Raw genomic sequence first — 15,410 nt, forward strand, 5'->3', positions numbered from 1 at the left:
GCCCGGCCCGCGCCCCCCGCCGGGGCGGGCTGAGGGAGGGGGAAGCGCCGCGGAGGGCGAGGGACGCGGCTCGAGAGGGGAGAGGCGCTGCAAGGTGAGGGGAAATGATGTTTGTGGGGAGGAAGGAGGCTCCTTTGTGAGGGAGAGGTTCCTCTCGCGAGGAAAGAGGCGCTTTCGGCCAGAAGTTTTCTTTTTCTGAGGAAAAGTTTCTTTTTGTGAGGGAAAGTTCCCTTTTGCTCAGGGAAAGTTCCTTTTTGTGAGGAAAAATTCCTTTTTATGAGGAAAAAGTGGCTAAAAAGTTGCTAAAAAGAGAGGGGGAAAGTTGGTAAAAAGTGAGGGAAATGCTTTTTTTTGGGAGGAAGGAGTCTCCTTTGTGAGGGAAAAGTTCCTCTCGCAAGGAAAGAGGCGCTTTCGGTCAGGAGAAGTTTCCTTTTTCTGAGGAAAAGTTCCCTTTTCCTCAAGGAAAGTTCCTTTCTGTGAGGAAAAAATTCCTTTTTATGAGGAAAAAGTGGCTAAAAAGTGAGGGAAAAGTCGGTAAAAAGTGAGGGAAATGCTTTTTTTTGGGAGGAAGGAGTCTCCTTTGTGAGGGAAAAGTTCCTCTCTCGAGGAAAGAGGCGCTTTCGGTCAGGAGAAGTTTCCTTTTTCTGAGGAAAAGTTGCGTTTTTGTGAGGAAAAATTCCTTTTTATGAGGAAAAAGTGGCTAAAAAGTGAGGGGGAAAGTCAGTAAAAAGTGAGGGAAATGCTTTTTTTTAGGGAGGAAGGAGTCTCCTTTGTGAGGGAAAGGTTCCTCTCGCGAGGAAAGAGGCGCTTTCGGCCAGGAGAAGTTTTCTTTTTCTGAGGAAAAGTTTCCTTTTTGTGAGGGAAAGTTCCCTTTTGCTCAAGGAAAGTTCCTTTTTGTGAGGAAAAAATTCCTTTTTATGAGGAAAAAGTGGCTAAAAAGTGAGGGAAAAGTCGGTAAAAAGTGAGGGAAATGCTTTTTTTTGGGAGGAAGGAGGCTCCTTTGTGAGGTAAAGGTTCCTCTCGCGAGGAAAGAGGCGCTTTTGGCCAGGAGAAGTTTTCTTTTTCTGAGGAAAAGTTCCTTTTTTTGAGGGAAAGTTCCTTTATGTGAAGGAAAGTTCGTTTTTGTGAAGAAAAATTCCTTTTTATGAGGAAAAACTGTCTAAAAAGTGAGGGGAAATGATGTTTTTGGGGAGGAAGGAATCTCCTTTTGTGAGGGAAAAGTTCCTCTCGCGAGGAAAGAGGCACTTTCGGTCAGGAGAAGTTTCCTTTTTCTGAGGAAAAGTTGCATTTTAGTGAGGAAAAATTCCTTTTTATGAGGAAAAAGTGGCTAAAAAGTGAGCGGAAAAGTCGGTAAAAAGTGAGGGAAAAGTCTTTTTTTGGGAGGAAAGAGTCTCCTTTTGTGAGGAAAGTTCCTCTTGCGAGGAAAGAGGCTCTTTCCAGGAGAAGTTTCCTTTTTCTGAGGAAAAGTTCCTTTTTGTGAGGAAAAATTCCTTTTCATGAGGAAAAAGTGGCTAAAAAGTGAAGAAAAAAGTCACTAAAAAGTGAGGGAAATGTTTTTTTTTTCTTTGGGAGGAAGGAGTCTCTTGTGGGGGAAAAGTTCCTCTTGCGAGGAAAGAGGCGCTTTCGGCCAGGAGAAGTTTCCTTTTTCTGAGGGAAAGTTCCTTTCTCTGAGATAAAGTTCCTTTTTGTGAGGAAAAATTCCTTTTCATGAGGAAAAAGTGGCTACAAAAATGAGGGAAAAGTGGCTAAAACGTGAGGGAAATGTTTTTTTTTTCTTTGGGAGGAAGGAGTCTCTTGTGAGGGAAAAGTTCCTCTCGCGAGGAAAGAGGCGCTCTCGGGCAGGAGAAGTTTCCTTTTTCTGAGGAAAAGTTCATTTTTGTGAGGGAAAAACTCGTTTTTATGAGGAAAAAGTGGCTAAAAAGTGAGGAAAAAGTTTTTTTTTAGGAGGAAAGAGTCTCCTTTTGTGAGGAAAATCTTCCTCTCCTGAGGAAAGAGTAATTTTCCTCAGTCAGGAAGGGCCAGGGAAAGTTTCATTTTTCTGAGGAAAAGTTTCCTTTTTCTGAGGAAAAAATCCTTTTTATGAGGAAAATGTGACTAAAAAGAGAGGGGAAAAGTGGCCAAAAAGTGAGGGAAATGCTTTTTTTCTTGGAGGAAGGAGTCTTTTTGTGAGGAAAAGTTCCTCTCGCAAGGAGTCACTTTGGGTCAGGAAAAGTTCCTTTTTGTGAGGAAAAGTTCCCTTTTTCTGAGGAAAGGTTCATTTTTAGGAGGAAAAAGTTGCTTTTTGTGAGGGAAAAAGTCGCGGAAAAATTGAGGGAAAAGTTTTTTTGGGAGGAAAAAGTCCCCCTCACAAAAGGCCTTTGTGAGGAAAAAGTTCATTTTGAGAGGAAAAAGTGGCTTTTTGTGAGAAAAAGTCACATTTTGTGGGGAAAATATTCCCTTTTCTGAGGAGAAATGTTCCTTTTTGTGCAGAAAAACTCCCACATGAGGAAAAAAGTCACTTTTTGTGAGGAAAAGGTTCTTTTTTTCTGAAGCAAAAGTTGCACTTTGTGAGGAAAAAGTCACTCTTGTGAGGAAGAACACCCTTTTTGTAAAAAAAATGTTCCTATTGGGAGGAAAAGTCACTTTTGGGAGGAAAAAGTTCCCTTTACATGGGAATAAAATCACTCTTGAAGAAAAATTCACCTATAGTGAAGGAAAAGTTCCTGGTTTTGAAGAAAAAGTCTCTTTTTGTGAGGAAAAAGTCACAATTTGTGAGGGGAAAGTTCATTTTTATGAAGAAAACATCCCATTTTGGAAAGAAAAAAATCACTTTTGTGACAAAAACATCACTTAATATGAGGAAAATACCAATTTTGTGAGGGAAAAGTTCCCCCTTGTGAGGAAAAGGTGCTTTTTTTTTCTCTGAAATAAAATGTCCTGATGAAAAGGCCTTTGTGAGTAAAAAGTTACTTTTTGGAGTTATTTTTTGCAGTACTTTTTGAAAAGTTGCCTGTGGGGGAAAGAAGCCATTTCTGGGAGAAGAAAAGTTACTTTTTTTTAAGGGAAAAGTTGCTTTTTGGGGAGTAAAAGTTACTTTTCTGGGACAAAAGACACTTTTTCTGGGGGAAAACAAAGCTATTTTTTTGGACGGGGGAAGTATTCTTTGCGGGGAAAAATCAACTTTAGGGGAGAGAAGACAATTTTGGGAGGGGAAAACTCGATTTTTGTGGAGGAAAGTTCTTTTTTAACAGGTAAGATACTTTTCTGGGGGGAAAAATCTGGTGGGGGGGGACAAAAGACAATTTTTGGGTGATGAAAAGTTGATTTTTGGGGGAAGAAAAGTTGCCTTTTGGGGAGAAAAGATGGAGTTTTTGGGGGAAAAGCCATTTTTTGGAGAGTGGCTGCTTTTGAGAGTAAACTTGCTTTTTTTGGGCGAGGAGTAGCTCTTAAGAGGGGAAGTTTTGGGAAGAAAAGTGAATTTTGGAGGGGAAAAAAAACCACTCTCATTGCGGGGAAGTGTCATTTCGCGTTTGGGGGAAGAAATCACATTTGGGCGAGGGGATGAGGTGGATTTTGAAGAGAAAAAAAGCCCAAAAAAGGGTTTTTTAATGAAAAAGAAGCCTCCCGGCCGCACACAAAGAGCCGGGTGCCGGGCCGCGTCCCGGCTCCCTCCGCGGGAGGGACCACCCAGCCTGAGAGACGGGAAAATTAAAATAAAAAAATCCCTAAAAACCCAACCCCAAAAAACTCCACCCACTCGTTTGCGACAGCTCCGAGAGGCCGGGCCAGGCCCTCCGGCCGCTTTTCCCTGCTCGATTTGGGGTGTCCCAGCACGGGGCCGTGGGGCCACCTCCGTGTCACCAAAGCCACCACGGTGTCCCCTCCGCTGGCAGCGCTGGCCTCGTGTCTTTATTGTCCAGGAAAGCCAAGGAATGGGCACAGCCTGAAACCCCCACGTTATCCAGGAAAGCCAAGGAATGGGCACAGCCTGGCACTCCCATGTTATCCAGGAAAGCCAAGGAATGGGCACAGCCTGGCACCCCCATGTTATCCAGGAAAGCCAAGGAATGGGCACAGCCTGGCACCCCCTATTTTATCCAGGAAAGCCAAGGAATGGGCACAGCCTGAAACCCCCACGTTATCCAGGAAAGCCAAGGAATGGGCACAGCCTGGCACTCCCCATTTTATCCAGGAAAGCCAAGGAATGGGCACAGCTCCACACCCATCATTTTATCCAGGAAAGCCAAGGAATGGGCACAGCCTGGCACCCCCACGTTATCCAGGAAAGCCAAGGAATGGGCACAGCCTGGCACCCCCACGTTATCCAGGAAAGCCAAGGAATGGGCACAGCTCCACACCCATCATTTTATCCAGGAAAGCCAAGGAATGGGCACAGCCTGGCACTCCCCATTTTATCCAGGAAAGACAAGGAATGGGCACAGCCTGGCACTCCCCATTTTATCCAGGAAAGCCAAGGAATGGGCACAGCTCCACACCCATCATTTTATCCAGGAAAGCCAAGGAATGGGCACAGCCTGGCACCCCCACGTTATCCAGGAAAGCCAAGGAATGGGCACAGCCTGGCACCCCCACGTTATCCAGGAAAGCCAAGGAATGGGCACAGCTCCACACCCATCATTTTATCCAGGAAAGCCAAGGAATGGGCACAGCCTGGCACCCCCCATTTTATCCAGGAAAGCCAAGGAGTGGGCACAGCCTGGCACCCCCCATTTTATCCAGGAAAGACAAGGAATGGGCACAGCCTGGCACCCCCTCGGGCCAGCCCTGCTGTGCCCTGCGCTGTCCCCACGGCCAGGGACACCGAGACGGACCCCCGGCCATGGGGGCAATGTCCCCGGTCCCGCAGCCCCGCCTGGGCAAAGGCAGCTCGGTGCACGGACACACAGACAGACAGACGGACAGACAAACGTCCTTCTCCAGCACTCGCGGCGTGGGGAAGCACACCCCAGTGCCAAGCTGCGTGAGCCAGCAGACAGACAGCGATCCCGACAGACAGACAGACAGACGGACAGCCAGCCCGCTTCAGCCCAGCCGAGCCCGGCTGCCAAAGGCACGGATCTCCTCCGCTGCATTCCCTCTCCTCCAGCGCAGCCCCTCGGGCTGTCCCCGCGGATCCGGGGCTCGGCAATGCCCCCGGAGCGCTGCCGGAGCATGCGGGGCTCAGGACCAGGGGTCTGCCCGGTGCTGCTGGTTGTAGAGCTGCAGCTTGATCTGGTCTCGGATCTGGTTGATGAGGAGCCGCGCCAGGACGATGCCCACCAGCTGCAGGGAGGGAAACGAGAGAGGAAGGGAGTGGGGAAAAGGAAAGGGATGGGGAGAGGAAAGGGGGAGAGATAAGGAGAAGGAGGGGAAGGAGGAGGGGGAGAGGGAGCGGAAAGGGGAAGTGAGATAAAGGGAAGGCAAAGGGGAAGGAGAAGGGGAGAGGAAGAGGGAGGAGAAGGAGGAAGGGGATCAGTGAAGGAAATGAGAGAGGAGGGGTAAGGGAAGAGAAATCAAGGAGAGAAAGGGAGAGGAAGGGAGGGAAGGGGAAGAGAGAAGTGGGAGAGGAAGGAGAGAAAAGCGAGAGAAAGGGAGAGAAGGAGCAAGAGGGATGGGGGAGATGGAGGAAGAGGAAGGGGGACAGGGATGTACTGAGCGACACCAGGCAGTGTCACCCCCCGTCCTGACATTTAAGTTACTCCCCCACCCCAAATCCCATCCCAAAACCAGCCACCATTAGGGCAGCTCCCCAAAAAACCCCACAAAGCGGAGCTTTGGGGGGCCCTGGTCCCCCAGCCCCGTACCTGGGGCAGGGCCAGCCCCAGGGTGATGCCCCCCAGCAGGAAGAGGTTGCTGTGGGTCCAGTTGACCAGCTTGTCGATGCAGCCGTTGGTGTGGATGAAGGCACTGGCCTCCAGGTAGCCCCTGGCCTGCATCCCGTGGCCACACATGGTGTTGATGACAGCCTGGGAGAGGGGACAGAGCACAGGGGCTGGGGACAGAACACGCTGGGCTCCCTGCTGCTCCTGGGGGGCAGCTCTGACTCCTGCCCTGGTGGGGTGTCCCTTCCTCGGTGTCCCCATGCCAGCTCTCCAGAGCCACCTGGCCCCAAAGAGTCAACTCCAGCTCTGCAGAGGAAGAATTCTCCCCCACCTCACCCCAGCATTGCCACCAGGAGTCCCCAAACCCAAAGGATGGGATGGGGAAACCATAGCCAGAGGGTGGAATTGGGACACAAACCTGGAAAGTGGGATGGGGAACTCAAACCTGGAAAGTGGGATGGGGGAACCCAAACCTGGAAACTGGGATGGTGGAACCCAAACCCAGAGTGTGGGATGGGGAACCCAAACCCAGAGCATGCGATGGGGGAACCCAAACCCCAGTGTAGGATGGGGAACCCAAACCCAGAGCATGCGATGGGGGAACCCAAACCCAGAGTGTGGGATGGGGGAACCCAAACCTGGTACGTGAGATGGGGGAACCCAAACCCAGAGTGTGGGATGGGGGAACCCAAACCTGGAAACTGGGATGGTGGAACCCAAACCCAGAGTGTGGGATGGGGGAACCCAAACCTGGAAACTGGGATGGGGAACCCAAAGCCCAGTGTGGGATGGAGAACCCAAACCCCAGCGTGGGATGGGGAACCCAAAGCCCAGTGTGGGATGGGCTCCTACATTGCCACCATCGTGTTCCCTCCCCATGGGCAGGGCCCCAGGCCCAGCACAGCCCCAGGGGAGGGGAGGACGGGCCCAGGGCAGGGTCCCCTGAGGCCCCCCAGGACAGACCTGGTCGGCATCGTGCAGGCAGCAGGAGAAGGGCACGGAGCAGCGCTCGCGGCTGGGGTTGGTGGCCGTGCAGTTGAAGTACATGTTCTGGGACCAGTCCTTGTAGGAGACACCCCCGCAGCAGCTGAACTGCGGGCAGGGCACGGGGCTCAGCGGGGAGGGGACCCACGGCAGGGGGACAGGGCGCTCAGGGCTCTTTGTGTGTCCCCAGCCCTGCCCAGCCTCCCCCTGCCCGGGCAGGACATCGCCGTGAACATCTTGGGAGAGCCATCCAACGTCCCCAGCCTGTGCCACCCCACAGATTTAAGCCTGACACAGACATGGGGACGTGTCCTCACGCGCTGGAGGGACACCCCGACCCCGCAGACCGCCCTGGTCACCTCCTTCTGCCCGAAATCGATGATGTTCTGCAGGTCCAGGTCATCCCGGTAATGCACGATGGCCCCGTTGATGATCTCGCTGACCTTCCCGCGGGCCTGGGGGACAAACGGGGGGACAGCAGCGAGGCTGGCACCCCGCAGGACAGAAGTGGGGTCACCCAGCACCCCCGCTGCCCTCCCTCACCAGTACCTCATCAGAGAACACAAAGGCCAGCGCGCCGGCCGCCAGCTGCAGGAGGAAGATGATGGTCAGGCAGATGGAGAACTGCGGGAAGAAGGATGTGACGGTGAGGGGACCACCGAGGTGCCACCAGGGTCCCCACCCCTGGCAGGACTCACCGTCTGCAGCAGGCAGATGTTCTCCCGCAGGGAGCCGACGCAGCCGCAGAAGGTGATGAGGAAGGTGAGGACGCCCACTATGATGAGGAGGATGGCAGGGTCCACCGCCAGGCACGCCATGGCCGCCTCTGTCACCGTGGGCGGGTTGTCACCAGCACTGTCACCCCACATGCCACCCCCGTGGCTCGCAACCAGCAGGGCTGGGGAGCCCCCGAGCTCACCTGCGTGCTTCAGCAGCCGGGCGTACACGCCCACGGCCACCATCACCATGGAGATCACCTGCAGAGGGACACGGGTGACCCCGCAGGTGTCACCGCCCCCATGCCACCTGCACACCTCCCCCCGCAGCCCCCCAAAGTCAGGGATGCACCACAGCTGCAGCCGCTGCCTCAGTTTCCCCTTGTCACACCGTGCCCACCGTGTCCCCACCTCCCGGGAGGTCACATCTGTCCCCACCTCCCGCAGGTCACATTTGTCCCCACCTCCCCGCAGGTCACTCCCCAGCCAGTGCTGTTCCTCTTCGGGTGGCTGGACACAGGGACGGTTTATGGGAAGTGAGAAACTTCCTCAAAAATAGGGTTACAAAAACAGAAATAACCCGCAAAAAAACCCCAAAAACAACCCTGCAAAACAAAACCCCACAAAAGCATTTAAAAACCCCCAAGCATAAAAAAAATCCCAAACCTCCCAAGTGCTGCAAAAGTCTCCAAAACGATTTTAAAAAGTCGCTGAAGGATTAAAAAATACTCAAAATATAAAACTTTCCAAAAACATTAAAATGTTAGAAAAAAGCATCAAAAAGGCTCCCAAACGTGGAAAACTGTGACTTCCCTACAGGAGATGTCCTGGGAGCGGGCTGGGGACAAGAGGGGCTTCTGTCCCCCTCTCTGGGGGGTTGTCACCCGTGTGGGGCCAAGGAGGGTCCCGGTGAAGTGGTGGGGACCCAAAGGACCCCAAAGCCCCTCGGGGAGAGGGGGAACCCCTTCTGTAGGATCTGGAATGGGGGATCCCAGTGGGCTCCAGGGATGGGGACACTCCCGGGGGCCAGGAGTCCCTCAGGAATGAGCGGTCACGGCGGGGTACTGGGGCTGGGGGGCTCCAGGGATCGCGAGGAGAGCAGATTCCAGTGGGGACCAGGGCTGGGGACAGCTCCAGTCCCTGGGAATGGGGGATCCCAAAAGGGTTCGGGGATGGAGACATTCCCAAAGCTGGGGGGTCCCTGGGAATGGGGAATCCCGAAAGAGTTCAAGGATGGAGACATTCCTAAGGGTTGGGGGGTCCCTGGGAATGGGGAATCCCAACAGGGACCAGGGATGGAGACATTCCCAAGGGTTGGGGGGTCCCGGGCAATGGGGGATCCCAAAAGTGATCACGGATGGAGGCATTCCCAAGGGTTGGGGGGTCCCGGGCAATGGGGGATCCCGAAAGGGTTCGTGGATGGAGGCATTCCCAAGGGTTGGGGGGTCCCGGGCAATGGGGGATCCCAACAGGGACCAGGGATGGAGACATTCCCAAGGGCTGGAGGGTCCCTTGGAATGGGGGATCCCAAAAGTGATCAGGGATGGAGACATTCCCAAGGGTTGGGGGGTCCCGGGGAATGGGGGATCCCAACAGGGACCAGGGATGGAGACATTCCCAAGGGTTGGGGAGTCCCGGGGAATGGGGGATCCCGAAAGGGTTCGTGGATGGAGACATTCCCAAGGCTGCGGGTGCCGGTGGGACCCCCGGGATGGGGGTCCCGGGGATGGGTGGCGGTGTCCCAGTGGGGCGCAGGGATGGGGACCGGGTGCGGGCGTCCTTGGGGAACGGGGGTGTCGCGGTGTCCCCGCACTCACCCAGAAGAGCAGGTTGAAGAAGAAGAGCAGGTACTTGGCCACCGGGCTGACGAAGGAGAAATCGTCCCCGAGGGGCCCGGCGGGGACCGGCGCTCGCCTCTCCATGGCCGAGCGGGGCCGAGCGGGGCCGAACCGGACCGGTCCCCGCTGCGAGCGCCACCCAGCCCCGCCCACCCACTCTGCCCCCGCTCATTGGCTGCCCGCTCCTCCCTCTGCCTTCCCATTGGATAACCCCCCCGTCACTCATTGCCGCCGGTCCCGCCCCCGCGCGCCGCCGCACCTGTGCGGGATTTAAAGGGCCAGCGCACCCCGTGCTCATCCCGTGCGGAGCCCAAATCCCGCCTGGGCTATCCCAGCCCAAATCCCGCCTGGGCTATCCCATCCCACAAAAACTCCTCTGTCCGTGCCCCAGAGAACCCCGCAGCTTGGAGGGATTGTGGAGTTTTATAATCATGGCCGTAATTCGCCACTGATTTCTGCCGCGGTGACGGTCCTTGGTGGGACACGGGGACAGCGCGGGGTTCTCTCCCCAAAACGCGGCCAGCTCCAGCTGAGCTGCTTCGGGGTTCTCCTGGAAGGACGTGGCTGAGTCTCTGATGACAATTTGCTGAAGTCAACCCTGCAGTGCTGACTCTGCGTCCTTGGTGACCTCTCCAGCCCAGGGAAGTGGGAGCCCAAACCGCGTCCATTCCCCTCTGCTGCCAAAACTGGGACACTTCTGCCACTCCCGGGACACCAGGAAGCAACACATCCCTTCCGAACAGGATCCAACCCTCAAATCCCATTTTTGGGATGAATTTTGCCCTGTTTTTTGGCCTCACATTTCAGTTTTCTTGGTTGGTGCGGACAGAGACAAGAGCTGTCACCTTGTCCCGTCACCGTTTGCTTGGAGGGAGCATCGACTCACAATAATTGAATATATTATTATTCCATCTTTTATCATTTCTCTCCTAAGGCTGGGCTGGAAATCCCCTGGGAGCAGATGTGGCATGGCCCTTCTGGAGGAACACGAGAGCTTCAGACAGAGGAACCAATACCAAAAAACCCCTTTGTGCTTTTAGGGTCACAGGGGTGCCTGTCCCACCACCAGAACAGCCATTTCCTTGGGGTGCTGCTGAGAGAAACCCCCATGACCCCAAAAGTTCCAGGTGTGCACTCATCACGTTTTGTGTTCCTACCCAAAAATTCCAGGTGTGCACTCATCAGGTTTGGGTGTTCCCCAAAATTCCAGGTGTGCACCCATCAGGTTTGGGTGTTCCCCAAAATTCCAGGTGTGCACCCATCAGGTCTGGGTGCTCCCGAAATTCCACATGTGCACCCATCAGGTTTGGGGGGATGGGATCCATAGGATGGGATCCATGAAATGGGATGGGATCCATAGGATGGGATGGGATCCATGGGATGGGATCCATGGGATGGGATCCATGGGATGGGATCCATGGGATCCATGGGATGGAAATCAGATGGGATCTATGGAATGGGATGGGACTGGATGGCATCTATGGGATGGGATGGGATGGGATCCCATGGATGGCATCCCATCACATCCCATCCCATGAATGCAATCCTATGTATCACATCTCATCCCATGGATTCCATCCCATGGATCCCATGCAATCTGATCCCATGGATCCCATCTCATGGATCCCACCCCATCCCATCCCATGGATCCCAACCCATGGATCCCACCCCATCCCATCCCAACCCATGGATCCCACCCCATCTCATCCCATGGATCCCAACCCATGGATCTCATCCCATGGATCCTAATCCATGGATCCCACCCCATCTCATCCCAACCCATGGATCCCATCCCATCCCATGGATCCCATCCCATGGATCCCACCCCATCTCATCCCATGGATCCTAATCCATGGATCTCATCCCATGGATCCCAACCCATGGATCCCACCCCATCTCATCCCATGGATCCCAACCCATGGATCCCACCCCATCTCATCCCATGGATCCCATCCCATGGATCCCATGCCATCCCATCCCATGGATCCCAACCCATGGATCCCATCCCATCCCATCCCATGGATCCCATCCCATGGATCCCACCCCATCTCATCCCATGGATCCTAATCCATGGATCTCATCCCATGGATCCCAACCCATGGATCCCACCCCATCTCATCCCATGGATCCCATGCCATCCCATGCCATCCCCACACCACAAAGGAACTGGAAATCCCCACCCCACACAGAATCCCATCCCCAGTGGACCAGGGGGTCTCCAACTGGCCCCATCCTACAACAATGCCCCCTTTGTGGCCCCAGCACCCCGCTGTGTCCCCCCCAGCACCACCTTGGTTTTACATAAATAAAGTTTAATTTATAAATACGTCTCACTTATACATTGTCCCCCACAGCACCACGTTTGTGCCCCCAGCATCCCTCTGTGCCCCCCACAGCACCCCCTTTGTCCCCACCAGCACCCCCTTTGTGCCCCCCAGCACCCCCCTCTGTGCCCCCAGCACCCCCTTTGTCCCCACCAGCACCCCCCTCTGTGCCCCCAGCACCCCCTTTGTCCCCACCAGCACCCCCCTCTGTGCCCCCAGCACCCCCCTTTGTCCCCTCCAGCACCACCTTTATCTCCTCCAGCACCCCCTTTGTGCCCCCAGCACCCCCTTTGTGCCCCCAGCACCCCCTTTGTGCCCCCCAGCAGCGGCCCCGGCAGTAGGCACACATCAGCACAGCGATGCCCGCCGCGACGAAGGCGGCCACGGGGACACAAACAATTGTGAGCATGTCTGGCTCCGTGGCCTTGGGGACATCTGTGGGGTGACAACGGCACGTGGGGTCAGCAGCCAGGCCACCCCTGGTGTGGGGAACCCCAAAGTGCCCCAGGGGAGCAGGCGGGGGCAGACAGACATGCCAGGGACAAGGGACAGACACGCCAGGGACAAGGGACATGGCAGGGCATGTGGGGACCCCAAATAGGGCAGGGGAACATGGCAGGGACACCTGGCACTGCTCAGGTGGGACAAGGGACATGGCAGGGCATGTGGGGACCCCAAATAAGGCAGGGGGACAGGGCAGGGACATCTGGCACTGCTCAGGTGGCACAAGAGATACGGCAGGGCATGTGGGGACCCCAAATAGGGCAGGGGGACAGGGCAGGGACACCTGGCACTGCTCAGGTGGCACAAGGGACACCTTGTGGGGACCCCAAATAAGGCAGGGGGACAGGGCAGGGACACTGGGCACTTGCTCATGTGGCACAAAGGACACATCAGGGCATGTAGGGACCCCAAATAGGGCAGGGGGACAGGGCAGGGACACCTGAACTGCTCAGGGGGGACAAGGGACAGACACCTTGTGGGGATCCCAAATAGGGCAGGGGAACAGGGCAGGGACACCTGGCACTGCTCAGGTGGCACAAGAGACACGGCAGGGCATGTGGGAACCCCAAATAAGGCAGGGGGACAGGGCAGGGACACCTGGCACTACTCAGATGGCACAAAGGACACATCAGGGCATGTGGGAACCCCAAATAGGCAGGGGAATATGGCAGGGACACCTGAACTGCTCAGGTGGGACAAGGGACAGACACCTTGTGGGGACCCCAGATAGGGCAGGGGGACAGGGCAGGGACACCTGGCACTGCTCAGGTGGCACAAGGGACACATCAGGGCATGTAGGGACCCCAAATAGGGCAGGGGGACAGGGCAGGGACACCTGAACTGCTCAGGTGGGACAAGGGACATGGCAGGGCATGTAGGGACCCCAAATAGGGCAGGGGGACAGGGCAGGGACACCTGAACTGCTCAGATGGGACAAGGGACACCTTGTGGGGACCCCAAATAAGGCAGGGGGACAGGGCAGGGACACCTGGCACTACTCAGATGGCACAAAGGACACATCAGGGCATGTGGGAACCCCAAATAGGCAGGGGAATATGGCAGGGACACCTGAACTGCTCAGGTGGGACAAGGGACAGACACCTTGTGGGGACCCCAGATAGGGCAGGGGGACAGGGCAGGGACACCTGGCACTGCTCAGGTGGGACAAGGGACAGACACCTTGTGGGGATCCCAAATAGGGCAGGGGGACAGGGCAGGGACACCTGAACTGCTCAGGTGGGACAAGGGACAGACACCTTGTGGGGATCCCAAATAGGGCAGGGGGACAGGGCAGGGACACCTGAACTGCTCAGGTGGGACAAGGGACAGACACCTTGTGGGGACCCCAGATAGGGCAGGGGGACAGGGCAGGGACAGGGCTGGGCCAGGGGACAGAGCAGGTGACAGGCACAGCAGGGCATTGGCGACATCCCCAAATTCTGGCACCATGCAGATGGGGACAGGGCTGGGTACAGCAGGGAATGAGAGAGACCCCAAAGGGGACAGTGCCACCCCCGCCCCACTCACCTGCCACCCCAGGCTGCAGCACCAGGGAGCAGAGGAGCTGCGGGCCCACAGCGCGGGCGGCATAGCAGGAATAATTCCCGAAATCGGCATCGCTGATGTTCCTCAGCAGCAGGGACACGCCGCTGTCCCCTGTCCCCGCGGCGCAGAAGGCCACCCTGTCCCCAAAGCGGCTGTGGGGCTGCACGGGAGGCTGCCAGCACGGCTCGGGGTGCGGCGGGCGCCAGCCCAGGCGCTGGCTGAGGACGGGGACAGCGCGGTGGCCGCCAGCCTGGTGGGTGCAGCTGAGGGTGGCCCAGCGCAGGTCACCCCAGGGCCGCGGGCCGCAGGGCAGGTTGGCATCCTCACCGACGGCCGCTGTCACCGTGACGGTGACGGGAAGCTGGTCTGGGTGGGGACACAGCGGTGTCACCGCGCGGTGACACCAGGGATGGGGTACAGCGGGGTACAGGGGCCACCCCCGGGACAAGGTGGCTCTGCTGGGTCGGGGACAGGGGACATCTGTGGGGACACGCCCGGTGGCGGCAGCACCAAGGGCTCTGAAGTTCCTGCACCGAGCCAAGCAGCCCCGTGTGAGTCACCGCCCCGCCGCCCTGCCCTCGGTGTCCCCGCCGCGCTCTCCGCGCAGGGGAGGAACGGGGAGAGGGTGGGGATGGGAAGGGGGTCCCGGGAATCGGGGGCTCTGCCCGGACCCCCACCCCGCTGCCGGTGGGTACCTGCCGGGGCGACGAGCGGACACAGAGCCAAGAGCATCGCGACGGGGACCAGCGTCATCGCGGTGACGAGCGCAGCCGGCAACTCCTGTGGGACGGCACCCTCAACAGCGGGACACCCCAAAACCCTGGGGGCACCCCAAACACAGCCCCCCATGGCGAGGGAGGGACCCCGGGGGTACCCAGCCCCCACATCCGGTGAGAGCAAGGGGGGTTACGGGGCTGAGGACTGGGGCAGGTACGGGGCAGGGGGTGGGGTGTATGGGGCAGGGGGCTGGGCAGTTATGGGGCAGGGGCTGGGCAGATATAGGGCTGGGGGCTGGGCAGTTATGGGGCAGGGGGCTGGGCAGTTATGGGGCAGGGGCTGGGCAGTTATGGGGCAGGGGGCTGGGCAGTTATGGGGCTGGGGGATGGGCAGTTATGGGGCAGGGGGTGAGGGTTTATAGGGCAGGGGGCTGGGAAGGGGCAGCCGTGGGTGTCGGGCAGCACCCCGCGGTCCCCGGGATGGTCGGAGCCCCGGCCCGGCCCGGCCCGGCCCCGGCTGGGGACAAGGGACAGCCCCGGGCCCGGCCACTCACCATGGCACGGGTGACTTCCCGCTTGCAAACTCGGCCCGGGCCCGGCGCAGCCAGCATGGTCCCGGACAAAGCGCCGGCCAAACTCAAACATCCGCCCAAAGCTCCGCCCAAAGCTCCGCGCAAAGCTCCGCCCAAAGCTCCGCGCAAAGCTCCGCCCAAAGCTCCGCCCAAAGCCCCGCTCAAAGACACTCACAGCCTCGCTCAAAGCCCCGCTCAAAGACACACTCACAGCCCCGCTCAAAGACACACTCAAAGCTCCGCTCAAAGCCCCGCTCAAAGACACACTCAAAGACACACTCAAAGCTCCGCTCACAGCTCCGCTCAAAGACACACTCAAAGCCCCGCTCAAAGACACACTCAAAGACACACTCACAGCCCCGCTCAAAGACACACTCAAAGACACACTCAAAGCCCCGCTCAAAGCCCCG

At 57.0% G+C, this 15,410-nt stretch overlaps 2 protein-coding genes across 4 annotated transcripts; both read right to left on the reverse strand.

Moving 5' to 3' along the window:
• Positions 1-4,206: 4,206 nt before the first annotated feature.
• Positions 4,207-9,500, reverse strand: TSPAN33 (tetraspanin 33). Of its 2 annotated transcripts, none has more exons than XM_077783146.2 (8): positions 9,319-9,500; positions 7,705-7,762; positions 7,484-7,611; positions 7,335-7,409; positions 7,145-7,240; positions 6,765-6,893; positions 5,784-5,945; positions 4,207-5,262 (listed from the first exon to the last, which is right to left on the reverse strand). In XM_077783146.2, exons 1-8 carry the CDS (start codon positions 9,421-9,423, stop codon positions 5,161-5,163), a joined length of 855 nt encoding a protein of 284 aa, XP_077639272.2. In that variant the 5' UTR covers positions 9,424-9,500; the 3' UTR covers positions 4,207-5,160. The 2 variants fall into 2 exon arrangements, with proteins under 2 accessions (XP_077639272.2, XP_085426286.1); XM_085570160.1 differs by having other exon boundaries at positions 4,645-5,262; positions 7,335-7,373; positions 9,319-9,494.
• Positions 9,501-11,535: 2,035 nt separating this feature from the next.
• LOC146763547 (uncharacterized) lies at positions 11,536-15,145 on the reverse strand. Of its 2 annotated transcripts, none has more exons than XM_085568615.1 (4): positions 14,793-15,090; positions 14,408-14,678; positions 13,695-14,078; positions 11,536-12,098 (listed from the first exon to the last, which is right to left on the reverse strand). In XM_085568615.1, the coding sequence occupies exons 2-4, from the start codon at positions 14,559-14,561 to the stop codon at positions 11,674-11,676; spliced, it is 963 nt and encodes a 320-aa protein (XP_085424741.1). In that variant the 5' UTR covers positions 14,562-14,678; positions 14,793-15,090; the 3' UTR covers positions 11,536-11,673. The 2 variants fall into 2 exon arrangements, with proteins under 2 accessions (XP_085424741.1, XP_085424740.1); XM_085568614.1 differs by having other exon boundaries at positions 11,537-12,098; positions 14,408-14,492; positions 14,983-15,145.
• Between the last annotated feature and the right edge of the window lie 265 nt (positions 15,146-15,410).

Source organism: Lonchura striata, chromosome 1A (assembly GCF_050655825.1).
Source record: "Lonchura striata isolate lonStrDom1 chromosome 1A, ASM5065582v1, whole genome shotgun sequence".
Classification (NCBI taxonomy): Eukaryota; Metazoa; Chordata; class Aves; order Passeriformes; family Estrildidae; genus Lonchura; species Lonchura striata.

Excerpts from the sequence above, each read along its gene's own strand:
- TSPAN33 (XM_077783146.2), bottom strand. The coding sequence starts at position 9,423 with ATGGAGAGGCGAGCGCCGGTCCCCGCCGGGCCCCTCGGGGACGATTTC. Across the intron at positions 7,612-7,704 it reads CCGGCTGCTGAAGCACGCAG|AGGCGGCCATGGCGTGCCTG; the intron begins GTGAGCTCGGGG and ends CCACGGTGACAG. Across the intron at positions 5,263-5,783 it reads TGGGGCTGGCCCTGCCCCAG|CTGGTGGGCATCGTCCTGGC; the intron begins GTACGGGGCTGG and ends CCCTCCCTGCAG.
- LOC146763547 (XM_085568615.1), bottom strand. The coding sequence starts at position 14,561 with ATGGGGGGCTGTGTTTGGGGTGCCCCCAGGGTTTTGGGGTGTCCCGCT. Across the intron at positions 14,079-14,407 it reads TCCGCTCGTCGCCCCGGCAG|ACCAGCTTCCCGTCACCGTC; the intron begins GTACCCACCGGC and ends GTCCCCACCCAG. Across the intron at positions 12,099-13,694 it reads GCTGCAGCCTGGGGTGGCAG|ATGTCCCCAAGGCCACGGAG; the intron begins GTGAGTGGGGCG and ends GTCACCCCACAG.